Source organism: Sardina pilchardus, chromosome 13 (genome assembly GCF_963854185.1).
Source record: "Sardina pilchardus chromosome 13, fSarPil1.1, whole genome shotgun sequence".
NCBI lineage: Eukaryota > Metazoa > Chordata > Actinopteri > Clupeiformes > Clupeidae > Sardina > Sardina pilchardus.
The window spans coordinates 32,060,150-32,088,106 of record NC_085006.1 but is presented as its reverse complement, the minus strand read 5'-3'; the positions used below and the strand labels follow the sequence as shown (position 1 = coordinate 32,088,106).

General features: G+C 43.9%; 1 protein-coding gene across 1 annotated transcript; it reads right to left on the bottom strand.

The window, feature by feature from the left end:
- Positions 1–561: 561 nt before the first annotated feature.
- LOC134099425 (NACHT, LRR and PYD domains-containing protein 1 homolog) lies at positions 562–21,946 on the bottom strand. Its single transcript, XM_062552296.1, has 4 exons — positions 21,903–21,946; positions 11,892–12,056; positions 3,481–4,487; positions 562–1,896 (listed from the first exon to the last, which is right to left on the bottom strand). The coding sequence occupies exons 3-4, from the start codon at positions 4,238–4,240 to the stop codon at positions 1,592–1,594; spliced, it is 1,065 nt and encodes a 354-aa protein (XP_062408280.1). The 5' UTR covers positions 4,241–4,487; positions 11,892–12,056; positions 21,903–21,946; the 3' UTR covers positions 562–1,591.
- Positions 21,947–27,957: the final 6,011 nt, after the last annotated feature.

The following is a 27,957-nucleotide window of genomic DNA, read 5'->3' as shown; positions in this document are numbered from 1 at the left end:
GTAGTGTGTGTTTGTGTGTGTGTGTGTGTGTGTGTGTAGTTGGAGTATACATGCCTGGTGTGTGTGTGTGTGTGTGTGTGTGTGTGTGTGTGTGTGTGTGTGTGTGTGTGTGTGTGTGTGTGTGTTTGTGTGTGTGTGTGTGTGTGTGTGTGTGTGTGTTGGACTACCCATGTCTGGTGTGTGTGTGGAGCCGGACTACCCATGCCTCACGTGTGTGTGTGTGTGTGTGTGTGTGTGTGTGTGTGTGTGTGTGTGTGTGTGTGTGTTGGGAGTTGGGCTGTTCCTGTCTGATGTGTGTATGCAAGTGGTTGAGCAGTTGAGTGTCCTGTAATGTTTGGACAACCATGTTGAGCATCTGTTTGGACAACCATGTTGGGCATCTGTTTGGACAACCATGTTGAGCATCTGTTTGGACAACCATGTTGGGCATCTGTTTGGACTTCACACCATGTACAGAAACAAAACTTTAACTCAAAGAGACTAAACGTTTATTTTGTATGACAGAATATGAGCTAAGATTTACATTTACATGTAGACATTTAACTGACCTTTCCCCTTACAACAAAGTGAACAAGGGCTTGTGATGTGTGAGTCTAAAACTGTGTGTACGCAACAATACATCCTCTTGCTCTGCTGGACATCCCATAATGAGTGTGTGGAGGGCAGTTCCTCCGTCAGGGTAACTCATGAGGTAACAACAGTAAAAAGGAGGAAAGACTTGGATTGCCACTTTCCTTCCGCACGAGTCTCCGAGCAATAAAACGAGCCGACTTTGCATTCAAGTCATCTTTCCTATCGGAGGTTGGAATTGCTGAAGATCTGATGTGGCATGAAGGCGCTATTAGCAATGGAATTCTAAACATGTCATTGGTTGGAACACACAGGGCAACAGAATTCTATACATATGATATAACAGGTGGCCTGCATACATTCACAGTAGGCTACAGAGACAGGCGTGGCCACTATGGTGTACATTCAGGAGGACAATGCTGATACCAAAGGTTTGGCTATTTTCTCTTCCCTGAGCCACTGTATGGTCATTACAGGTTTACACAATTAATCCAGACAAAGTTTACCTGAGAGCCCTGAGATCAGATCATCTGAGAGACACAAGTCTCGTATTTCACTCATGCCAATAGGATAATAACTGTCCTTATTGATCAAATGAATGGCAACAACATATGGAAGAAAAACAGTTATTTACTGAAAACTGACGCATTCATATAAAATAAACAGGAGGAACACACATCAGCACCAGTATTAACCCCAAGAGTAAGAGTGACGCACATTCCTTCTGAACTTCAGAGCTCTGCGCATACTGTACATGTTAGCACAAGATATAAGAACCCCTAGAAAGCACCTACAGTTGAGGAGTATTTGTATTTTACACAACTGCCGTAAATACCACTCATGGCTCAGATCCTTCACCCTGAATAAATACGCAACATGTGAATTTGTTTACACACTGGCAAAAATAATCTCCAAAGAGTCACATTGACTGACAAGGTAATGTACAATTTCCTACAAATAGTAGTACCTACGTAATAGAAGTTAGTTTACGATCAAAATGACTTTAAAGCTCTACTATTACTTAAGGTAAGATTCTGGTGGTTCTTTCCAGGTCGTTCACCAGATTGAGATCGGCCTCCTTTAGAACCTCGTAGAACTCCATTTGGGCTGTGGCTCCTTTGTTCTGTATGATGGTGAGCAGAACACGGTTCCGTTCTGTGCTGGTGGGTTTGCTCTCCACCTGCTCCCGCTCCAGGTCATTCAGAACCCCCCTCTGCTGGAGTGGAATCAGGATGGAGGCGAGGACAGGAAGACGAGTCTCCAGCGCCCCCTTGTGTTTGGAGAAGAAATCCTGCCCTGGATCAGGATGCCTTGAAGGTGCAGACGCTGGAGGGAGAAACATCAGGAATCAGAATGTGTGTGATTGTGGCTCTCCAGATGGGCTGTGTGTGCTGACAGCTGACGACCTCCATATCAACGCCTCTAACACACACACAACCACGAGTCTATTACAGCTCAAACACACACTCACACACACACACTCACACACACACGTCTATTACGGTCATCAGTCTATTACAGTCACAAACAATCTATAACAGTCAGTAAAATCACTCTTGTGTTTGGTGACATGTTTGATCTCTGGTTGTGTTCTGAACAGGAAAAACTGTTGCCTTTTAAAGAGACATTTCACTGACTATACTGTATACCCAACATGGGCTGGGGTGGAATGGCTCTTGTGAAATCGGCCTGAAGGCCTAATGGTACTCACAATTTAGCACACAAATTAGTAGCACATGATCAGGATGCACAAATGTCGGATTTTCAGTCAAGACTTCAATGACGACTCCACATTTCTACTAACATAAATGACCTAATTCAAATACACACATTCACCTTCCCTGCGGTGAAATGCTAGCCTGACGAGCCAGACCCACATCAAGATGTAGGGTCTGGGAACTCACCGTAGTCAGGGCTCAATCGGAGGGGTGGGATTATAAACAGTTGTCTTTCAAATTCCATCTCCGCAATAGGATAATGCTAAACGAATCATCTTCTTGTTTTCAAGTAGCAGGCTGCGTAACCTTCTCTCTCCATGCAATAGGATAACGCTAAACGAATCATCTTCTTGTTTTCAAATAGCAGGATGCGTTACCGTCGCAACTTCTGGTCGCATGTCAGTCACCATTATGTTAAGCCCGCCCACCGACTTTATACACGCTGTGATTGGATCGCTTGATTTTCCAGCTCTCCTAAGCTCTATGGATCGTGCCTAGACTACCCCGCCAGACAAATTACATTTGCTGCCGCTAGGGGCGTCTAGATTTCTTCCCTGCGGTGAAACGCTCTTTTACGTAAGATCATAAACAGCAGAGCAAGACAACCAGTGCTGGTCCAAAGCAATCAAACACTTTTCAACTATAGCAACTCTCTCAAACTGTTGTGAAAACTAAACATGCTGGCAGATGAACCTAAAGATACATCCCTTTTTCACCAAATATCTAAGTCACTAGGAGAGAGCCACGAAAAACAGCATTGGATACTGCTAGGGGCAGATTCAAGCAATTGTAGTTATTGACTTGTGCAGTTGTGCTCATACCAGAAAATGAGCACTATCTGTGTGTGTGTGTGTGTGTGTGTGTGTGTGTGTGTGTGTGTGTGTGTGTGTGTGTGTGTATAATGTGTCTGTGTATGTGTGTGTGTGTATGCATGTGTGTGTGTATGTCCTACCTGAGCTGGTCTACCCCTCTGTGTGTGTGTGTGTGTGTGTGTGTGTGTGTGTGTGTGTGTGTGTGTGTGTATAATGTGTCTGTGTATGTGTGTGTGTGTATGCATGTGTGTGTGTATGTCCTACCTGAGCTGGTCTACCCCTCTGTGTGTGTGTGTGTGTGTGTGTGTGTGTGTGTGTGTGTGTGTGTATAATGTGTCTGTGTATGTGTGTGTATGTCTGCATGTGTGTGTGTGTCCTACCTGAGCTGGTCTCCCCCTCAGCTCCGCTGGTCTCTCTGCTGGTGTCTCTGCTGCTCTCTGCTCCCTGTGGGATCCTGACTGCTGATTGGGCGTCTCTGGCCCTCGCCGGAATCTCTGCTGGTGGTCTGGCCGGACTCTCATCACCTGACTGGAACTTCCCTCTCCACACACACTGCCCCCTGCTGTCTGCAGAGCTGAACAGCTCCATGTGGAAGGAGGCCGCAGCCTCAAGAAGCTCCGCCTTATAGAAGTTGGGGGTGGTCTTGCTGTACCTCAGCATCAGCTCCTCTGGGTAGAGCTCAGATTTGCAGTCAGTCCTCAGACTGTAGAAGCCCTCCATCTGTAGAGGTCTGACAGGATGAGGGTTTTCCCTCCTAACGCCCCCCAACTCCTCCTCATCGTTCTTCACCAGCTGCTTCAGACGGGGATCCTCAGGCAGGAGGTAGGCGCGGTAAGACAGGGGCGGCAATCTGCCCTCATAGACCAGCACAAGTGAGTGGACCGTGGGAAACAGCCAAGATTTCAAATAGGAGATAATGCCACGTGGAGAGAAGGAGGGGTGGAGAAGTCTGGCATGGTGTCGGGTCAGCTCACACTCCTCCACACACACTCCGCTGTCCCGCCCATGCAGGACCCTCACAGCATCACGCACAGACACCTCACAACCCCCCAAACAGAGGAAATGTGGCAGATGGATCTCCTCCAGCTCTCCTGACATGGGCCTGATGTCCATCAGAGGACCAGCTGGTCTGGACTGCATGTGGGCCAGCTCCTCAGAGAAGACATGCCAGTCTGTGAAGTGGTACTGCAGGGTGACTGGACCAGCACACGCCCAGCGCAGACCAGACTCTGAGCACTCGTAGCTCCCTGCAGGAGAGCTCAGGCTGTAGGTGGAGACGCTCTCCTCTGTGGAGACTTCAGGCTTCACCAGGACCCAGTGGCTGGAGTCTGGAACTTCAGCACAGGATTCACAGCTCCTCTGTGGGGCATCAATGTGATGATCCTCCCTTTAAAACACACACACACACACACACACACACACACACACACACCGTTAAAGGCCTGATATCTGTTGATTGGTGTGTCTGTTTAAGGTACCTGATTCTCACCTGTAATCACCTTTGATGACCTGCGGGTGTCAGATACCTTTACGACCACACCACACCTGTACTTATAATTATGACCGCCACTAGCGTAGCTAGCGAAGCGGTCATATAGTTGTTGTCAAAGTTTTTTCTTCTTCCTTCTTTTATCCCGTCATATTTTTGGTCAACGATTCCCGGGACACCGTAACACTGGAGCGCATGAAACTTGGTGGGCATGTAGCCCCAGTAGAGTTCTATGGAAAATTTTCGTTTCGTCCCCGGGGGTCACTCCACCCCCGCGCTGCCCCCGCCCGAAGCCCAAAAATTACAGTTTTTCCTACATAACTACCTGAACCGTGGCACCGAGGATGACTAAATGTTTATGGTATGTTGGTCTCAAGACCGTGCATCAACTTAGCTTATAACCATAATATATAATAATCATTTGTGATTTGCACCCCCACGGTAAATATTGAGAATGCAATGTAATGTTGCTTTAATTGCCCCTATCTTCAGATGAGATGTTATGAACTGCACCAAATTCCATGTGTATGATAAACCTGACACCCTCTGGGAGTATGCCAAGTTTTGTGGAATTTCATCCATGGGGGGCTATAAAATAAATGGATTTATGTGTACATTCAGGACTGAATACCCATCGGCCTGTAGATGGTGGTATTAACCCTGGGGATTTGAAAAACTGTTCCAAACACACATCTCAATCTCTGCTAGATTTTGAAATATAAGTGACACTTTGCAGGAACACACGCCCATGCCCACGCACACAAACACAGACACAGACAAGCACAGGCACATACACACACACACACACACATAAATACACACAGACACATACCTACACACACACGCACCAGCACACACACACGTACATAAAAAATACACAAACACATGCACAAACACGCCCACACGCATGCACACACGCCCTCAGACACACACACACACATACACACAGATGCACAGTACACACACACACACACACACACCTACACACACCTCTCTCTCTCATACACACACACACACACACACACACACACACACACACACACACACACACACACAAAGATGTGAGTATGTTTTGTTAGATGCAGCACTGTGTGAGACCACCGGAGCTGAGAAGTGAGTGTGTGTGTGTGTGTGTGTGTGTGTGCGCGCGTGGGTGCTTTTCTGTGTGCCCGTGTGTGTGTTTGCATGTGTGTATATGTGTGTTCTGTGTTATCTGTGTGTATTCTGTGTGTGTTCTCTCTTTCTCTCTCTCTCTCTGAGGGTGTATCTGTGTGTGTGCCTGTGTGTGTGTGTGTGTGTGTGTGTGTGCGCGTGGGTGCTTTTCTGTGTGCCCGTGTGTGTTTCCATGTGTGTATATGTGTGTTCTGTGTTCTGTGTGTATTCTGTGTGTGTTCTCTCTTTCTCTCTCTCTCTGAGGGTGTATCTGTGTGTGTGCCTGTGTGTGTGTGTGTGTGTGTGTGTGTGTGTGTGTGTGTGTGTGTGTGTGTGTGTGTGTGTGTGTGTGTGTGTGCGTGTGTGCGTGTGTGCCTGCTTATGTGTGTGTGTGTGTGTGTGTGCACGCGCGCGCATGTGTGTACAGTACAGACCAAAAGTTTGGACACACCTTCTCATTGAAAGAGTTTTCTTTATTTTCATGACTATGACTATGAAAATTGCAGATTCATACCGAAGAAATCAAAACTATAAAGAACCTAGAATATAAGACATGTTTTCAGTTGTTTCACATGTTTATGTTAAGTATATAATTCCACATGTGTTAATTCAAAGTAGCCACCTTTTGCTTTGATTACTGCTTTGCACACTCTTGGCATTCTCTTGATGAGCTTCAAGAGGTCACCTGAAATGGTCTTCCAACAGTCTTGAAGGAGTTCCCAGAGATGCTTAGCACTTGTTGGCCCTTTTGCCTTCACTCTGCAGTCCACACGGTGGTTGGAACCAAAGATCTCAGATTTGGACTCATCAGACCAAAGCACAGATTTCCACTGGTCTAATGTCAATTCCTTGCGTTCTTTAGCCGAAACAAGTCTCTTCTGCTTGTTGCCTGTCCTTAGCAGTGGTTTCCTAGCAGCTATTCTACCATGAAGGCCTGATTCAGGCAGTCTCGTCTTAACAGCTGTTCTAGAGATGTATCTGCTGCTAGAACTGTGTGGCATTGACCTGGTCTCTAATCTGAGCTGCTGTTAATGTGCGATTTCTGAGGCTGGCGACTCGGATGAATTTATCCGAACTTGGTCTTCCTTTCCCGGGACGGCCAGTTTCTTTGTAGCGTTTGATGGTTTTTGCGACTGCACTTGGGGACACTTTCAAAGTTTTCCCAATTTTTCGGACTGACTGGCCTTTTCTTTTTTTTTGTTTTTTTTTAAAGTATATTTTTGGGGCTTTTGTGCCTTTTACTTTTGACAGGACAGTAGAGAGAGACAGGAAGTGAATGGGTGAGAGAGTCGGGGTGGGATCCGGAAAGGACCACGGGACGGGAATCGAACCCCGGTCGCCGGCGTGCGGATCGGCGCAGATGGCCACTCGTTTTTCTTTACTTAGCTGCTTTTTTCTTGCCATAATACAAATTCTAACAGTCTATTCAGTAGGACTATCAGCTGTGTATCACCCCTGACTTCTGCACAACACAACTGATTCCCAACCCCATTTATAAGGCAAGTCCCACTTATTAAACCTGACAGGGCATACATGTGAAGTGAAAACCATTTCAGGTGACTACCTCTTGAAGCTCATCAAGAGAATGCAGAGTGTATGCAAAGCAGTAACCAGAGCAAAAGGTGGCTACTTTGAAAAACTAGAATATAAGGCATATTTTCAGTTGTTTTACTCTTGTTTGTTAAGTACATATTTCCACATGTGTTAATTCATAGTTTTGATGCCTTCAGTGTGAGTCTACAATGTCAATAGTCATGAAAATAAAGGAAACTCATTGAATGAGAAGGTGTGTCCAAACTTTTGGTCTGTACTGTATGTGTGTGTGTGCCTGTGTGTGTGTGTGTGTGTGTGTGTGTGTGTGTGATCTGATATTGGAGTGACAGTGACGGCAGAGAACACAGTGAACATATACACATAGAGAGACACAAAACACACACACAAGCAGGCACACTCACACACACACTCATAGACAGAGAAGCACTCATAAACAAAAGCAAGGGCACACATGCACACACTGATTAACATACAGTATATAAAAGTTGCAGTAGGGGATGGAGTAGGCAATGGAAACAAAAGTGTGATTGATATTTGCGGAGAGATTGTGCAGGACTGAGCGGCGGTCATATTGTGCATCGCTTTACGGTACATCTAGTTTAACAAATATTTGTATAAACTACATGTATGACGTTACATTTGTGCCACAATTATGAGCGCAGAGTGGAGCAATATTGAGAGCAAGCAATCTACGGTCATTGTCTACATACTTTTATCCAGAGCGGTAGATAAAACAGAGTGGCGACACTCCCATAGACCTCCATAGGAAAAAATGGCAGCGCTTTTTCCAGGCTATTTCCTCGTTATGGGGCTTTTGGAACTGTTTACAGCCAATCTCTTGGTCAGTAGTCAATGAGTTAATTGATTACACCTTCCAGCATCAGAAGTACATCCCACCCTCCTGCGATTCAGCCATTCAGCACAGGTTTTTTTGGAACTGTTGATCTTGGCGGCAACATCAAAGAGTGTCGCAACTCTCTCTATGGCTCTGCTTTTATCCAAAGACTTACAAAAGAGGATCAATATTCAAGCTACAGCATGTGACGGATCGCATACCTACCGTCACGGTAGCGATGCGCTACCTTGTTAAACAGTCTGTGTACTTGTTATCTGTGTTTGTCTGCCGTGTCTATGTTTTCAGTTGACCTTCATATTGTTCTAAAATCATTTGTTAACATAGTCATTCATCATACACCTCTGCCGTAATCCCGTAGATGTTTTAATTAGTCGACGTTACCATCTAACACTACAGTGATTTATTACATGCTAGCAGGGGAGAGGACTCCCATGACATCATCTGTGAGAGCTGGGAGGGGGACGCTCCTCGCCGCCCTTCCAACATGGGGAGTCCTATCTTGTCAACATGGAAGGAGGTGGGCCACATGGGCTCTATGGTGCATGAACACCTTGTCCAGGTACGGACTCGACAGCAGACCTGGTGCAACCGTTCTGCAAATGGCCAGGCCTTCGCGTCCGGACGGAAGGTGCTGGGGTTGCAATGGTTCTGTGGTCTGCGGTACATCGTACCCAGACGTCTGTTGCGGGACGAGTCAGGACGGACTAATGTCATCTTCATCGTCCAGCCCAATCCAACTGACCATCACTGCTGGGTTTCAGTGCGACTGATCCCCGTGCTGAACCAGGAGATTCGGGTCATGCTGGAGTTTGGGGAGATTCAACTTGGTATTACCTGCCTTTTGTTCACTGGCATACCGGGGTTGGCAAGGACATAGCAGACTTTCTTTCACGCCACAAGATGGACGCTCCTTCTTAAGGAGGGGGGTGTGTGACGGGTCGCATACCTACCGTCACGGTAGCGACGCACACACCGCCGCACCGCTCACACCGAAGACATCTTGAGACGGATGAAGCCCTCCACCTGTGCCCTGGACCCATTTCCCTCTGCCCTCATAAAAAGTCACTCCTCTGCAATAAGTCCCTTGATCACCAAAATCATCAATCAGTCCCTGCAGTCCGGCCATGTCCCCTCATCCCTGAAAACTGCTGTCATCAAGCCACTACTCAAAAAGCCCACTCTTGACCCAGAACCACCTGCAAACTACCGCCCCATCTCCAATCTCCCTTTCCTTTCGAAAGTGTTGGAAAAGGTGGTCTCTGGTCAACTTCACAACCATCTCACTACAAACAGTTTTTACGAGAAGTTCCAGTCTGGTTTCCGCTCTGGCCACAGTACGGAAACTGCTCTGGTCAGGGTCACCAATGACCTGCTGCTGGCAGCTGATGCTGGCTCTCCATCTCTTCTCATCCTCCTTGACCTCACCGCAGCATTCGACACCGTTGACCACCTCATCCTTCTACACCGCCTCCACTCTTCCATCGGACTTTCTGGCTCCACCCTGGCTTGGTTCACATCATATCTCACTGACAGAACTGAATATGTATCCCTGGCAGGTGCAAATTCAGTTACTCACACCGTCACCTGTGGGGTCCCTCAAGGTTCAGTCCTAGGCCCCACCCTCTTCACTCTGTACATGCTTCCCCTTGGTAGTGTCATCAGCCGGCATGGAATGTCTTTCCATTGCTATGCTGATGACACCCAACTCTACATAAAAACAAATCCAACATCCTCTGCAGCTTTAACCACAGTTTCCACCTGTCTGGAGGAGATAAAGGCGTGGATGAAGGCGAACTTCCTGCAACTCAACAGCTCAAAAACGGAAGCTATTCTTGTTGGCACTCCACACCAGATCCGGTCATCCACTATCACCAGCATCACCCTCCCCGGTCACAACATCCACCTCTCACCCTCAGTCACAAATCTGGGTGTCAAAATGGACCCTCACCTGACTTTTGAGGCCCACATCAAACATCTGTGTAAAACCTCCTTCTTTCACCTCAAAAACATTGCGAAACTCCGCCCTTCACTCACTCTCCCTGATGCTGAGAAACTTGTCCACGCCTTTATCTCCTCCAGGCTGGACTACTGCAACGCACTCCTCATCGGGATCCCCAGCAAGAACATCCAGCAGCTGCAGTACATCCAAAACTGCGCTGCCAGGATCCTGATGAGGGTGCGGAAATTCCAGCATATCACACCCATCCTCAAATCCCTTCATTGGCTTCCAGTTCAGTCCAGGATCGAGTACAAGGTTTCCCTTCTGTCCCATCAGTGTCTCCATGGCTCTGCCCCCCCTTACCTCAAAGAACTCATCCCCCCCCACTCCTCCTCACGTCATCTCCGGTCTGGACAATCACATCTCCTCCAGCAAAAAAGAACTAAGTTAAGAACCATGGGCGACCGTGCTTTTAGCTCTGCTGCTCCCAGTCTGTGGAATGCTCTCCCTGACCAACTAAGGGCACCACAGACTGTGGATTCTTTTAAGAAAGGCCTAAAAACTCATCTTTTTAGAAAAGCTTTTAACTAAATACTTTTTATCTGTTTTATGCTGGTTTTAGCCTAATTTTATGCTACTTTTAACTTCCTCTATGGTGCTACTTTTATCCTGTTGTGTGTGTATGTGTGTATGCATTGTAGCACTTTGAGATCATTTATTTGATGTAAAGCGCAATATAAATAAAATTTATTATTATTATTATTATTGTTAAACAGTCTGTGTACTTGTTATCTGTCTTTGTCTGCCGTGTCTATGTTTTCAGTTGACCTTCATATTGATCTAAAATCATTTGTTAACATAGTCATTCATCATACACCTCTGCCGTAATCCCGTAGATGTTTTAATTAGTCGACGTTACCATCTAACACTACGGTGATTTATTACATGCTAGCAACCACTTTCATTACATCGTTTACCGTTTACACCCATTTACCATCCACTTCACATATTCCGTTGCAATAATCACACAACACATGTCTTTATCTGTACGTTTATTCAGCTTAACATTGGTAACAATTATCATAGCGTTATGTTTGTCTTACCGGTGTTTCGTCTTGCGTCTTTGTTTGTATAAGAGAGTGTGTGCTGCGATTGCGGAGTTTAAATTTACGTCTGAACTTCCGGGTCGACAGGAAGTGACCCGAAGTTCAGATATTTATTACTATCGCTGTTTATAAATAAGTTGGTTATGCCAAAGTGAGCGATGTGAAGAGTTATATTCATACTGGAGATTCCTAGCTTATGTATGTGTCTTAGTATGTGTGTGTGTGTGTGTGTGTGTGTGAGTGTGTGTGTGCGTGTGTGCACGAGTGGTCTGTGTGTGTGTATACGTGTGTGTATGTGTCTTAGTGTGTGTGTGTGTGTGTGTGTGTGAGAGTGTGAGTGTGTGTGATTCTTCATCAGACTCACATAGAAGTTGTTATGTGTGTGTGTGTGTGTATGTGTGATGTGTGTGTGTGTGTGTGTGTGTGTGTGTGTGTGTATGCATGTGTGTGTGTGTGTGTGATTCTTCATCAGACTCACATAGAAGTCTTTATGTGTGTGTGTGTGTATGTGTGATGTGTGTGTGTGTGTGTGTATGCGTGTGTGTGTGTGTGTGTGTGTGTGTGTGTGTGTGTGTGTGTGTGTGTGTGTGTGTGTGTGTAGTTCTTCATCAGACTCATGTAGGAATGTGTGTGTGAGCGCCTGTGTGTGTGTGTATGTGTGCACGTGTGGTTTGTGTGTGTTTATGTGTACTCACTTGTGAGTGTCCAGAGAGAGCAGCTGTGCTCCTGGGTGCTGCTGGGCTTTGTCTCTGAGGTGCAGCTCTGCAGCATCTGAGGAGTGGGAGCTGCTAGTGGAGGCTGCTGCTGCTGCTGCTGGATGCTCCTTTCTGATGGTGCGCAGAGTATCCCACAGACCCACTCTAGAAGATCATTAATATGAATGTGTTAACACTCATTAGTTTCTCCAGTTAGCGCACTATACTGTACAATGCACACACACACACACACACACACACAGACACACACTTTGTGTGTTCTACATCATAACTGTCCTCATTACATTGCATGTAAATGCAATGTACTGTTATCCCTGTTCTTCTTATAATCTTTATTCTTCTTCCGACCAAAATCAACGATCAAAGACTCTAGAACCACTGAACCGCTTGACGTCATTCAAGCACTCCTACAAAAGTCTTGAAACGGAGATTTGTTCTATTATTTTTCACATTTGTGAACTTTATACTTTTTGAGATATTTACGATAAAAGAGTTAAAAAATCCCATAGACTTAACGTTGAGACGCTTTGGCGGCAGAAATTAGGGCTGCACGATATTAGGAAAACATGCGATATGCGATAACATTATTGAGTACTGCGATAACGATATAACTTGTGATATTTCAATATTTCATGTTTTTCTCCATTCTACTTGCTTCTAGCATAGACTGATGCAGACTATTAAAAAAGAAATGCATTGATTCCATTCCAACATGTTTTTTTGGTTGTTGTGTTTTGTAAAAACAAAACAAAAACCACTGTCAGTTCCAGTTTGACTTTCAATGAGGGTCACTGGTCAGTCAGGAAGAGGTCATGCCATTTTTTTTTTTTTTTTTTTCCATATATCTGAGTTTTTAGATTCGAGTATATTCAACTTTACTGTCATTGCACAAGTGAAATACCAGTAACGAAATTCGGTTTGACATCTAGCCAGTGACACAAACGAGTAGGATAACGGACATGTCAAAAAGTCCATCCATATGAAATGCGTCACTACAACGTCCCATACACATAGAAGCGAACGGTCCCGGTGGACTTTTTCTTTGAAGTTTTAAAGTTGAAAGGTGTTGTGTGGATTCTGCGTTGTTGGTTTTTAACTGAAATGATAATGCAAAGCAACAGCGATTACCACAAACTTTAAGCCTACCTCTGCTTGCCTGATCTGAATGCACCTCTTCTCGGTAAGAAGATAGGCTTACTTTCGCTTTTAGCCAAACAATCACTCGCTCGATTCGCAAGGACTTGAAGTTAGATTTTTTGGATAATAGGACTACACACAATTAGGCTATACATGCTTTTTAAACGTAGACGTAAACGTATCACGTAGTTTACAACTACCAATTGAAATCAAAGTAACTTACATCGATTCCCCTCTCAAAGAAGCACACGCATTTCAAACTATTATGCGTTTCACAGGCAGGCTAAACCGAGCGCGTAATTTAGGCGCTCCGTTTGCTAAAATAGTTTATTACTCTATTTTGTTTTCACACGTAGCCTACGCGTTGCTATCACATCTGATGTAGCCAGTTGCACTGATCATGGAAGGTGGTTGATGTGGCCTCCCTGTCAGTCTCACACGCGTTCATTGTATTGCAGTGTATTATTGCCTATACGCAAAAACCGTATCAGACCTTTTAAGCTCTCGCGGGCCATATGAAATTATGTTGCAGGCCGCATTTGACACTTATGCCATAGACTGTATGGAATGCACGGCAAAGAAAATATATCTAATTTTATCGAAAATTAAGTAATCTTTGCGGTATGTCTATCGCAAGCGTTGATATCGCGATAATGATATATTTTAGATATATCGTGCAGCCCTAGCAGAAATGGATTGTTACGTCAGTGCTCATTTAGCTCCAGCTGTAGCAAAGAATCCTTCATTAGCCATCTGCTCCGCTTTAACCGTCTCTGGCTATAAACACTAGTGACTAGAAGAAGCAATCTAACGTTGATACCATGCCACGGAACGTTATCGTCTCCTGCAGTAGCCCACTCCTATCTTGCTTCGTTACAGTAACCGGTTAGCTCGAGGTGACGTTGGGAACACAATAGTTAGACAATCAAACCCTAACGTAAGCACTATATTTAGCTAACGACAATAAAATTTAACGTTAGCTTCTAGCCACGCCAGTCTTAACTCAGCGTCCAACCTGATAGACATGCCAGTTGTACCATTTAGGTTTAAGCCTTCTTCTCACAGTCATTTGTACAGTACAAGCTACATTATCATTCTCATCATTGCCATCATTACAGTGCATGAAAATGCACTGTACTGTTCTTCCTAGGCTTCTTCTTCTTATTACAGTGCATGAAAATGCACTGTACTGTTCTTCCTAGGCTTCTTCTTCTTATTATTATTCCGCTGATCAAATTCATTTTTTCTATTCAGGTTGAACCGTTTAACCTAGAAACTTCATTCAAACGTTGTAATGTAGGTCTTCAATAGGGGAATGCTGCTATGTATTTTTCAACTTTGTAACTTTTATACTTTTTAAACTATAAATTAAAAACTATTAAAAATGTCCCCATAGACTTAACATTGGCCTCTATGACATCACAATCGGGTCGTTAAGCAATTAGAATCTTATGCCAGGTGGCCAGCCCCACCTGCAGCAGCCCTCTCTCTCTCTCTCAGGCTTTAAGCATACAATCTCTCTGTGAAGACTACATATCCTGTTAACTGTTTCCTCTTTCCACAACTGTTTCAAAATGAAAGTCCTCACTGCAATAATACACTATTAAATCATTTAACCATTGAAACTACTCAACTATTTAACTGTTCAACCATTCCAACTGTCAGTTATCATCAACTATGCCTCCAGTCAACTACATGAGACCTCCATGTACCTGGCAACCAACATAACAACCATTAAAATTAAGCATTGATGACCGTTTCCATAGCAACCAACATGATTTTACTATAGTAACTTCTTTATTCCTGATAGTGGCAGCCATGGAAACCCTATCAACAAATGTTTCAAAATAGAAGTCCTCAGTAGCAAGTTAGCTAGTTAGCATGGTTAGTATAGTTAGCATTTTTAACATAGCTGCCAGAAATGATTAGCTAAGTTAGCTGTTTCTAACATTTGTTAGAAATCATTAGTTAGGTTAGAACTGGAATGTTTAAGCTTTCAACTGTCTACCTTCACACTATCAGCTTTCTTTAAACTATGCAACCACCATGTTTACCCTAGCTACACCTTAGTAACCATATCTACATTATCTATCTATAAATTTTTTGCATTTTCGTGCACTGGTAATTCCTTGGAATTGCATTTCTAGTTATTATTCCGTTTACCAAATTCATTTTTTCTATTCAGCTTGAACCGTTTAACCTAGAAACTTCATTCAAACGTCGCAACGTAGGTCTTAAATAGGGGAATGCTTCTATGTATTTTTCAACTTTGTAACTTTTATACTTTTTAAACTATAAATTAAAAACTATTCAAAATGTTCCCATAGACTTAACATTGGCCTCTATGACATCACAATCGGGTCGTTAAGCAATTAGAATCTTATGCCAGGTGGCCAGCCCCACCTGCAGCAGCCCTCTCTCTCTCAGGCTTTAAGCAAACAATCTCTCTGTGAAGACTACATATCCTGTTTCCTCTTTCCACAACCGTTTCAAAATAAAAGTCCTCACTGCAATAATACACTATTAAATCATTTAACCATTGAAACTACTCAACTATTTAACTGTTCAACCATTCCAACTGTCAGTTATCATCAACTATGCCTCCAGTCAACTACATGAGACCTCCATGTACCTAGCAACCAACATAGCAACCATCAAAATTAAGCATTTATCACCGTTTCCATAGCAACCAACATGATTTTACTACAGTAACTTCTTTATTCCTGATAGTGGCAGCCATGGATACCCTATCAACAAATGTTTCCAAATAAAAGTCCTCAGTAGCAAGTTAGCTAGTTAGCATGGTTAGCATTGTTAGCATAACTGCTAAAAATGATTAGCTAAGTTAGCTAATCAACCTGGTTAGCATTGTTAGCATATTTAGCATTGTTAGCATAACTGCTACAAATGATTAGCTAAGATAGCTAATCAATGTGGTTAACATTGTTAGCATAGTTAGCATTTTTAGCATTACTGCTAGAAATCACCAGCTAAGTTAGCTTATCAACCTGGTTAGCATTGTTAACATAGCTAGCATTTTTACAATAACTGTTAGAAATCATTAGCCAAGTAAACCAATCAACCTGGTTATCATTGTTAGCATAGTTAACATTTTAGAATACCTGTTAGATATCATTAGTTAGAACAGGAATGTTTAAGCTTTAAAATGTCTACCTTAACACTATCAACTCTCTTTCAACTATGCAACCACCATGTTTACCCTAGCTACACCTTAGTAACCATATCTACATTATCTATCTATGCATTTTTTTTTGCATTTTCATGCACTGGTAATTCCTTGGAATTGCATTTCTAGTTATTTGTTGTTAGCAAGCTAGCTAACGTTATATTTGCTATATCATTTCCTCAGCCTACCTGTTGCTGCATAGCATCATTCGTTTCACTGTAGGTCAGGGGTCGGCAATTAAGTTTGGCCTCGGGCCAGATATTTTCCGAGCCATTACATAGCGGGCCACAAGTTCACAACCAAAACAATGGCTAATTTAATTAATTAATATCGGAGGAGGTAAAAATGATAGGCGCTCTTGAAATGACAGAGCAGAGACATTCAAGCAGGCTGATGTAGGTTAAATTTGTCGACTGGTCATTGGGGGCGCTATTATATGCCTGTGTCTTTAAAAAATAATAATAAAAAACACCAGAAAAACATTGCCACGCGTTGCTGTTAGCTGTCAAAAAATGGCACAATGAAAAAATCTGAAGAGAAAAGTTAACAGCGAAAACAGGATCTTTAATGATGAATGGACAGAGAACTATGCCTTCATCCTCCCTAATTGTATTAATGCAAAGCCCACATGCCTGATCTGTAACAACTAACGAGGGTTTCTCTGCATGCAAAGAGTACAAGACGGCACCACGAAAGTAAGCATGCTAATTTAAAGGTTGCGTTCCTAAATAACACGCACGCTATTAATGTTTGAAACTCGTGTTTTACTTTTCACAGTTCTATGTGCGTAAATTGCCTGTTTGATGTCAGGCCTGTTTAAAAGAAGTCGTGTTTTAATTATCACCATAAGCCTATGTCCGTTGTTTGAATGACAACATGTGTTTTAGGGACTAGCTTGGAATTTGAGAACCAGCGCTGTCCACTGACTTCATTTTGATTTTGCATGTTGTGCGTTCACGCTGCACCTCGCTGCGTGCTTCACTCGTATTCAGATGAGACAAATATCTAAGCATTTAGATTGATTGAAATTCTTCTGTTCTGGAAAGTTACGTTTCAAAATAAAGAGCATGTTTGAGACTGGCAGTCCGATTTTTAAAAAGTTTTTTTTTTTTTTTTCATTCTCTGGTTCAAAAGATCTCACGGGCCAGATGTTTTTCGCTTGCGGGCCGCATCTGGCCCGCGGGCCGCCTATTGCCGACCACTGCTGTAGGTGAACTTCAGTAGGCCTACTAAACAATGTTTTACACAGCAACCTTTTTACATTTAGCCTACATGCAATGGTAATTCCTTCCATGGAATTACATTTTCTAGTTTATTATGCTCCCTCCCCTGGTAACATGGGACCGCCCATAGCAATCTCAGCCAGTAAAATAAAGCCATAGTAATCATCAATCTAGCCACACACATACAATAGGACATATTCCAGAGAGACTATTGCAATATAATAATATTGATTTCTGTCCAAAGTGGTGTTCATTGTTCACCAAGATCTTGCACTGACTCAAACCACTCTGTAAACTCTTTTCCAGCAGGTCACTGAGACGTTAAATGGTGTTAAGGTCACAACACTGTGGTGGCCAGTTCATCAAAGAAAAGTATAGGCTATTTTATTTACATAGCACACTTAAAATCGAAGTGTTTCACAATAAAAGTAGACACACACTACATGTACATGCACACAAAGCCACTATGCCAGACTGTTGCCCTCCACAGTCGAAGTGATCTACAGATGTCACACAAAAGACAACAAAGATAGATATAAAAACACAGATGACGCATGTCTGAGGTGATTTGGGAGAATATTACAGTACAAGTCTTGGAGCAAGTCGAGACGGTGGGGCAGCCCAAAGCGATTTAAAACGCCCTTTCTAATGGATTATGTGGTGCACTGGGAGCCAGTGCAGGGCTGCTACCACTGGGGTGATTTGACTCTTTTTGGTCCTGGTCAGTAATCTGGCGGCAGCATTCTGCACTATTGGTCAACAAGCAGAAGAGGATTCACCCACTCCTAGGCATTACAGCAATCCAGTCGGGATGTAACAAGGGCATGTAGGACTTGTTCAAGATCTGATTAGTGAAAATGATTTCCAATGCTCCCTGCACAAAACTTTCACAATTTGAGCCCATTGAGTCTCCACACTGTTGCCCTGAAATATGTCTGAGTAACCCGCATTGTGTTGACCACACGCTTCAGCCCCGCCCCAGCCTAAGCTCCACCCACTCGTTATTGGTCACCTGTTGTAGAGGCGGATCCAACACTGAAAGCCCCTGAGGGGTTGCTAGGCAGGCACCTGACTGACACGGTTATAGCCACTTGCATTACGTGTGTCTAATGAAATAAAGTTCAGACGACATGAATGAATGTCAAAGCAGGGGGCAGTCAGAGAAAGAGAGGAGGACAGGAACGACAAAGAGAGGGAGGAAAGATGGATGAAAGGAGAGCAGGAACACAGTGGAGACAGATGAAAGAGAGAATCTGGAGGACAGAAAATAAGACAAGCATCCATGTTGGGTGTCATGTTCTAACGACATGAGTGAGATACAGTATTTAGATATTTACTCACTTAAGTTCCTCCAGTTTACAGTGTGGGTCCTTCACTAGAGCAGAAAGCTCCTCTACAGCTGAGACACTCAGTTTATTACTACCAAACAAAATCCAGCTGAAAATTACAGATGCGAGTCTAATAATCAGAGAGGAATTGTTACTCAGGTCCAGAGTGTTGAGGAGAGTGATGTGAGAGCAGAGGCCAGATAGGAGCAGCTCTTATCTGTCAGATTACAGCCCCACCTGGAGACACATCATGATACATCTGCATATTACTCTCCAATCATCTACTCACACACACAAACACACACACACACACACACACACACACACACACAATACAGATCATACAGTTTATAAACACACACACACACACACACACACACACACACCATACACATCATATACACTCACACATCATACACACACACACACACACACACCCTCTAGTCTAGCCACTTCCTCACACACACCCTTTCTCTCTCACACACAAACTCTACCACATATTCACACACAATGTGTTATCTGTGTGTATTCTGTGTGTGTTCTCTCTTTCTCTCTCTCTCTCTGAGGGTGTATCTGTGTGTGTGCCTGTGTGTGTGTGTGTGTGTGTGTGTGTGTGTGTGCGCGTGGGTGCTTTTCTGTGTGCCCGTGTGTGTGTTTGCATGTGTGTATATGTGTGTTCTGTGTTATCTGTGTGTATTCTGTGTGTGTTCTCTCTTAATCACAACCTCTCCCCACATTTCCCCTCACACACAACCACACAGATCCCATTCCCTACAGATCCACAATTTCGCGCACACACACACACACACACACACACACACACACACTCTCTCTCTCTATCTCCTCACATACAATTCCTCTCCCACTCATCACACAGATGTGAATGCGTACTCACACACAGATATCTCTCTACACACACACACAGACACACAGACAATCTACTCACACAGAGATATCTTTTCCTACACACACACACACACACACACACACACACACCCTCTAGTCTAGCCACTTCCTCACACACACCCTTTCTTTCTCACACACAAACACACAGACAATCTACTCACACACAGATATCTTTCCCTACACACACACACACACACACACACACACACACACACACACACACACCCTCTAGTCTAGCCACTTCCTCACACACACCCTTTCTCTCTCACACACAAACTCTACCACACATACTGTTGTGTTTTCTGTGGAATTATATAATTTGTAAAGTTGTTATTTCTTATTTTCATATATACTTACCTTAAATACAAATGCACTTAAGGAAAGAAACCGAGAGAAACAGAGGTGTAGCAGTCTAATAGCGTAGTGTCTCTTTAAGAGTTAAGTGTGCCGTGAGTCATGTGACCAGCATCTAGTGCGTGAAAAGGAAGCGCGAGATTCGTTTAGTTTGTAATGAATTTCAACCCGGTGTGCAGCCACTTGGTAAGCTCTCGGTGGCCCTTTCCGAAACGAATCCCTAAACCCTAGTCCTACACACTTCCACTTCGTTTGCGCGTTCACGCGAGGGTCCGCCACATTAAGTATCATCCGAAACGAATTTTGAGACGAGTGAAGTGCCTAGGGAGAGGGGCTACCACGCCTCCAGGAGCAAGTCAGCATCGATGCTGTCTTGAAACAGGTGCAACCGTTTTCAAGTGTTCGTGCAGCTCGCGTATCTCCCTGCCAGTTGTTTTTTGGTCCGTGTGACAGCATTTACAGACAAAAGCGTGTTTTAAGCTACATTGTAACAACTCATGTTTAGTTTGATACTCAGTAAAATGTGCAAGATCGTACAGAAGTAGGCTGTAATATTTAAACACATGTGCAGGTCGCATTTACAGCACTTTTATAATTTGATGTTAAATAAAGCATAAAATGCAACTCCTCACTCATAGTAATGAAAGGAGAGAAGAGGGATGTATATCCTAATACACAGAGGTGTCCAGAAATCTTAATTGGCGATTTAATATATATTGGCTTCATAATTTCTATGAAAACGAATATGACGTCAGCTTCCTTCTCCCTTCAAGCGCATCCGAAATGTAGCGCTGTTTTAACCCCCTAACCCTTCAAATGCGAGTGTTCTCCGCACCCACGAGTGGACTTGAAAAGGAAGTTCACTCGCTAACCAAGTCGAAGTGAGTAGGGACTGGTTTCGGAAAGGGCCTCTATCTCAAATGTTTCTTGTCTGCCTTTATGTTGTATGCTTCATGATGTCTGCTGTCGCTATGCTATGTTTGCTGTGTTTACGTCCATTGTATTTTAGAGAAAGCTGTGCTCCGGTAGATGTAAAGTTAAGCAGTTCAGTTAACTCATGATAACGCTATGCTCCAGAGTTATACATTGATGTGGTGGCAAGCCGTAGGACATAAAGTTAACATTTGGACTTGACATTGAATTGTACCACATGTGTCCGTTCATGTGTACTTTCTTTAGATTTGTAAATGTTTGTAGTATGGTTGGACTTGAATATGGTGCATAGCCTAATGTTTTGAAGTGTGAAGCGCACATTCAAATTATTTATTATTTATTATTATATATTTGTACGTTGATTAATGCATATGATTTGTGTTATTCTGTTATGAGTTATTCATATTTGAAGGTATTTGATATGGGTAAATGTTATTTTTTGTTGCTTATTGTTAATGGGCTATTTTAGGTAAAGAATGTAGGAGCTGTGTTTATAGTATGCACATGAAATTTGAACATTGCATTCCTCATTCATTTCAGGTTTATTACCTGACTGACTGACTGCTGGTTCCATTTAAAGAAAAATAAACAAACAAATGTGGAATACCGAGTAATATCCTCTTTGTACACTGGGTTGCCCTTTCCGTGGGGAGAAAACGGAACACATACAGTATACACGCCCTTCAGTATTCACACACAATCACAACCTCTCCCCACATTTCCTCACAAACTCATCACACAGATGCACAATCTACAGTATGACACACAGACACAGAAACCCACAATATACCAAACACACACACACTTCCATATGAGCACATACAGTCACTCCACATTTTCTCACACACATACACAATCTCTCTACATACAGAAACACACACATGGTCACTTGCATATAATCACTACATGAAATGATGCTTACCGTAGTTCCTCCAGTTTGCAGTTCTGATGAGAAAGAGCAGAACATAACAGTTCCACTCCTGAGTCCGGCAGGTCATTACTACTCAGGTCCAGCAGTCTGAGTGTTGAGGAGAGTGAGGTGAGAGCAGATGCCAGATAGGAGCAGCTCTTCTCTGTCAGCTTACAGCCCTGCAGCCTGGAGACACATCATGATGCATCTGAATATTACTCCCCAATCATCTACTCTCTCTCTCTCTCTCTCTCTCTCTCTCTCTCTCTCTCTCTCTCTCTCTCTCTCTCTCTCTCTCTCTCTCTCTCTCTCTCTCTCTCTCTCTCTCTCTCTCTCTCTCTCTCTCTCTCTCTCTCTCTCTCTCTCTCTCTCTCTCTCTCTCTCTCTCTCTCTCTCTCTCTCTCTCTCTCTCTCTCTCTCTCTCTCTCTCTCTCAGTGTGCGGACGTGCGTGTGAGTGCTGGAGTGAATTGTGTGAGTGAAGTGGCCTCTTTGGCCTGTTTTTCAAACTTTCTATCTTTTGTACGTGATTTATTTGTGTTGTTGGTAGTTTATGTTTTTAAAACTCTACAGACGCTGTGGATTGTTTTTAGTTTGCGTTAGTTTGCCCCCCGCGGAGTCGGCCACCGGCTTCGGCTGGCAGCGTGGCTGCGGCGGGAAGAATGGAGTTTGAAACTCTAACGAGACAGCATGGTGTAAAAATCCAGTGTTCCGCAAGTGTAGAGGACTGTAGTCTTGCGATTGGTGATGTGGTGGGTCACGAAAATGTTAAATCAGCTTCGCGCATGAATAGCGCGGTTGTGGCTTTTATTGGTACGGTTGAGAAAGCTAGAGAGGTAATTGCGTCTGGCATTACTCTTAACAATGAACATATCGTTGTGCTTCCACTTGGTTCTCCCTCAAAGAAAATTATTATCTCTAACGCTCCCCCCTTTATTAAAGATAGTGTGCTTGAAGGGATGTTGGGAGCGTATGGTCGGCTGGTTTCATCCGTAAAGATGATTCCCCTGGGGTGTAAGTCGCCGCTCCTGAAACACGTTGTCTCGTTTAGGAGGCAGGTGTATATGGTGCTTAATAATCCTGATGAAGAGCTCAGCGTGACAATGAAACTCCGTGTTGGGGGTTTTGATTATATGGTGTTTGCATCGTCCGACAGTGTGTTGAAGTGTTTTAACTGTGGTCTGATGGGCCATGTTGTCCGCAACTGCCCGCAAAAGAGTAGCAACGCGGCTCGTCCACGAACAGTGGCTGAACCGAGAGCGTCCCCTCCAGCCGAGGCCAGTGTACCTGCGCCTGAAGCTGCGGGAGGGAAAGCTGATCATAGTACTGACAGTTCAGAGGCAGATCTGATTACTCTGATTGCGGAGGTCCATGCGAGCGTAGCTGGTGGTTCCTCTATAGTTGAGCCGGAGGGGGTGACTGCAACAGTAAGTGAGATGATCACAAAGGAGTTGGCTGCTTTGAGTGAGCCTAAAACGACCGATAGGCCAGTTTTGGTTGAACACATGGAGAACGCAGCTGCCGAAGTTGCGGGCGCGCTTTCCTCAGATCCTGTTCAAGACGTTGTGATGAGTGGGGATTTCAAGGTCCCGTTTAAAAGAAAAGTGGATGACAATGGAAGTGGTACAGTCCCTAAAGCAAAGAAAGGTGATGTGGTTGCGGACGTTGATAGTGATGGCGAGTCTGTCTGCTCCGATGCGTCTGACTCTTCGCAGGGAGACTTAATCTCTCCTGAAATGCCGGTGCGCTATAAAGCGGAGGATATAAGTCGCTTTTTGGCGGATACAAAAGGGCAGCGTGATATTGAAGTTGAGCTTTATTTTCCTGACCGATTGCAGTTTATTAATGATGTATTGTGCTTGTTTAGAGAGCATGCCTTCACTGCAAAGGAGGCTGCGCGTCTCCGGAAATTTCTGACTAAACTTCGGAAAAAAGTTAGGGTGCAGCAGTCATCGTCACCGAAGGCATCTCAATGATTGTGAATACGCTCACCATTGGCACTCTCAATGTAAATGGTGCCAGAGACAAATTGAAAAGGTTGACATTGATAGATTTTATTAAATTAAAAAAGGTGGATGTCATGATGGTCCAGGAAACGCATAGTGACAAAACGAATGAAGTTGACTGGAGGAAGGAATGGAATGGTCAGATTTTCTTTAGTCATGGGTCCTCCGTTAGTGGGGGTGTGGCAATTTTGTTTTCTAAGGATTCTCTCCCTCTCTCCGGTCAAGTACAGGATTTAGTAGATGGGAGACTTCTGATGGTCAAAGCAGTTTTTGAAGACTATGCCTTGTTTTTTCTAAATGTTTATGCTCCCACCAATGGGGCTGACCGAGTTGTTTTTTTTAATAGGGTTAATGATGTGTTGGATGGTCTGGATTCGGAATCTCTCCTTTTTCTGGGGGGTGATTTTAATTGCACTGTGAATGACAAGCTGGACAGGAATCACCTGGAGCCTCATGCTCCCTCCCAGGCTGCGGTGATTCAACTGGTTAATTCCCATGATCTATGTGATGCCTGGAGAACCATGCATCAAGGGGTCAGGCAGTACACTTGGTCTCACAGCAGGGATAATTATATTTCCTTTGCAAGGTTGGATAGGATTTACACTCTGAAGCATCATCTCAACACTGTAAAGTCATGTTACATTCTGCCAACGGGTTTTTCTGATCACTGTGCTGTGATTTGTAGTGTGTGTGTGAAGCCTTTTCGGCCTCGAAGTGCGTACTGGTGTTTTAACACTTCGCTACTTGAAGATCAGCACTTCAAGGATACCCTTATTTTCTTTGGGAGACTTTTAGGAAGCAAAAGGATGCTTTTTCCTCTTTGCGGAGTTGGTGGGATTATGGCTAGGTCCAAATTAGACTGTTTTGTCAGCAGGACACATCTAGTGTCACTAAGGCAATCGTCTCTTCTTTACGGGTATTGGAGAATGACATCTTGGGGTTACAAGTATCACTGGCGCGTACAAGTACTGATGGTTTTAAGCTCCTAGATGAGAAGAGGGGCAGGCTAACTGAACTACTTGGTGTCAGAGCACAAGGGGCATTGGTCCGCTCCCGTTTTCAGAGTGTCGCCCTGTTGGATGCTCCGACCAAGTTTTTCTTTAACTTGGAAAGGAAAAATGGTCAGAGTAGAATAATGCACACGTTGAGGTCTGACACAGGTCAGGAGCTGTCTGAGACTGCTCAGATACGTAATTATGCGAGGTGTTTTTATTCCAAGCTGTATGACTGTGAATTGGGATCTATTGGGCCCTCACCCAATGGTTTTCTTGACGACCTGCCCAGAGTGCCTGACGAGTGTCATGAGGAGACGGACAAGGTTCTGACGCTTGATGAGCTTGATCAGGCGCTCATGAGCATGCAAAATGGCAAAGCTCCTGGTATTGACGGCTTACCGATTGAATTTTATAAGGGTTTCTGGACGAGTATTGGGGGGGACCTCCTTGCAGTGCTCCGTGAGAGCTTGGGGAAAGGATGCCTTCCCCTTAGCTGTCGCCGGGCGGTTATTACATTATTGCCTAAAAAGGGTGACCTGCAGGAAATAGGCAACTGGCGCCCTGTCTCCTTGTTATGTTCTGACATGAAAATATTGTCCAAGGCTCTGGCTATAAGGCTGAAAAAAGTAATTGGTCATGTAGTACATTCAGATCAGTCCTACTGTATACCTGACCGCTCCATTTTTGATAACATAGCTGTAGTCAGAGACCTGATGACTGTTTAAAAAAATTTGGGTATTAATGTTGGGCTGATCTCTTTGGATCAGCAAAAAGCTTTCGATCGTGTCGAACATGAGTATTTGTGGTCCACTCTAGAGTCTTTTGGTTTTAGCCCTGTCCTGACAGCAATGATCAAAGCTATTTACTGTGATGTTAAAAGTATTTTGAAAATTAATGGAAGCTTGAGCGCGCCTTTCAAGGTTAAGAGGGGGGTCAGGCAGGGTTGCCCCATGTCAGGCATGTTGTACTCCATTGCAATTGAACCCCTGCTACATAAGCTACGTGCTGATCTGAGTGGTATCTCTTTTCCTTTCTGTGCTGACCGTTTCTTTTTGTCTGCTTATGCTGATGATGTAACTGTTTTTGTTAATGGAAAAAATGATATTAATGTGTTGGAAACTGTTGTGAATGATTTTAATCGTTTGTCATCTGCCAAAGTGAACTGGGGGAAAAGTGAAGCTATTTGGGTTGGGGAGGTGGAAAAAAGGTGTACTGGTTTGCCAGGTGGGTTGGTTTGGAAAAAAGAAGGGTTCAAATATCTGGGTGTGTACTTGGGTGATGATAACTTTGTTCAACAGAACTGGGATGGGGTTTTGGAAAAGGTTAAATGTCGTTTGGGGAAATGGAAGTGGTTGCTCCCCCAGTTATCCTATAGGGGGCGCACCCTCATAATCAATAACCTTGTGGCATCATCTTTATGGCACAAACTTGCATGTCTTGAACCCCCTGTTGGACTACTTGATGGCATTCAAAAGGAAGTGGTGAACTTTTTCTGGGACAAGCTACACTGGGTCCCTCAAGCGGTTCTTTTCCTATCAAAGACTGATGGAGGACAAGGACTCATAAACCTGGTGTGCAGGAAGGACACTTATCGATTGCAGTTTATCCAGAGACTGCTCACGGCCTCTTCTACACTGGCCTGGAGGTCACTGGCTCTGGGCATTTTACATGGCGTCTGTGACCTGGAACTGGACATTGCCCTTTTTCAAATGGATTCCAAGCAGCTTGCTCTTGAGGGGATGACCCCTTTCTACAGAAGTCTTTTCAGGGTTTGGGGGATGTTTACTCATGAGTGGGCTGGTGGGCTATCTTCTGTGCATTGGTTGCTTGAGGAACCTCTTGTGTTGGGGTCACGCTTTGATGGATCATGTGATTTTCCTGGTCTTAAAACTCTGCTCCTTTCAAAAAAAGTATTGCAGCTCAGGCAAATTGTTAATGCAGTAGGATGTGACCTGCAGGATGCTCAGACAGCAGCCTCTTACCTAGGAATAAGGTCTCAAAGGTACGCCAGGAAGTTCCTGGATAAACTAAATGGGGTCTTAAGCCACCAGGAGAAAAGTCTTCTGGTGGAGTATGCTAGGGGTAATGTGTTGTGCAATGATGAGGATGGTTTTCCTTTCACTAGACTCTCACCTGCAATGCTTGAGTGTGGGTATACTAGCCCCTTGCTTGTGCTTGGGGAATGTGACACAATTGATTTGCACACAGTTACTGGGAAGGTGGTGTATAAAAACCTGGTCAAAGTGTCTAATAAGGCTACTCTGAAAGGTAGAATGGATACGGTGTGGAGAGACAAGTTGGGTATTGAGGATAAAACTAAGCCGGTGTGGAGAGTTTTTTACAACCCTCCTTTATCTAAGAGAACAGGCGATCTCCAATGGCGGATCTTACATGGGGCTGTTGCTGTAAATGCCATAGTATCTGTGATAAATCCAGCTGTAAGTGACACCTGTCCATTTTGTACAGAAAGGGAGACACTTTTCCATTGTTTTATGGAGTGCGATAGGCTGGGTTCTTTATTTTGTCTACCGAGTCTTTTGCTTTTTTCTTTGGGAATAGTGTTCACCAGACAAGGTTTTATACTGGGTTTTTTCTATAACCAGAAGCACAGAGTGGAATGTGAACTCATTAATTTCATTGTTGGTCAGGCTAAACTGGCAATCTACATCAGCAGGAAAAACAAGGTTCAGCGGAACATGGGAGATGATGTAGTAGCTATTTTTAAGAACTTAGTCAAGTCTAGAATTCTTGTTGATTTTCATTTCTATCGGTTAACAAGAGATACTGAGTCTTTTGTGGAAAGGTGGTGCTCTGCTGGTGCCCTATGCTCTGTGACAAATGATGATCTTTCTTTTGTTTGTTTTTTGAATTGAGGGAATTGATATTTTATTTTGCTGTTTTGTTTTGTGTTTTTGATTTGATGTATAGGACTGATTTGTAAGTGGTGCTCTCAGTGGTTGTATAATAAAGCGTACTAAAAATTCTCTCTCTCTCTCTCTCTCTCTCTCTCTCTCTCTCTCTCTCTCTCTCTCTCTCTCTCTCTCTCTCTCTCTCTCTCTCTCTCTCTC

Bases quoted from the DNA above. Each gene is read 5' to 3' on its own strand.
- LOC134099425 (XM_062552296.1), bottom strand. From the start codon at position 4,240: ATGCAGTCCAGACCAGCTGGTCCTCTGATGGACATCAGGCCCATGTCA. The intron at 1,897-3,480 runs GTAGGACACACA...TTCTCCCTCCAG, and splicing joins TGAGGGGGAGACCAGCTCAG to CGTCTGCACCTTCAAGGCAT.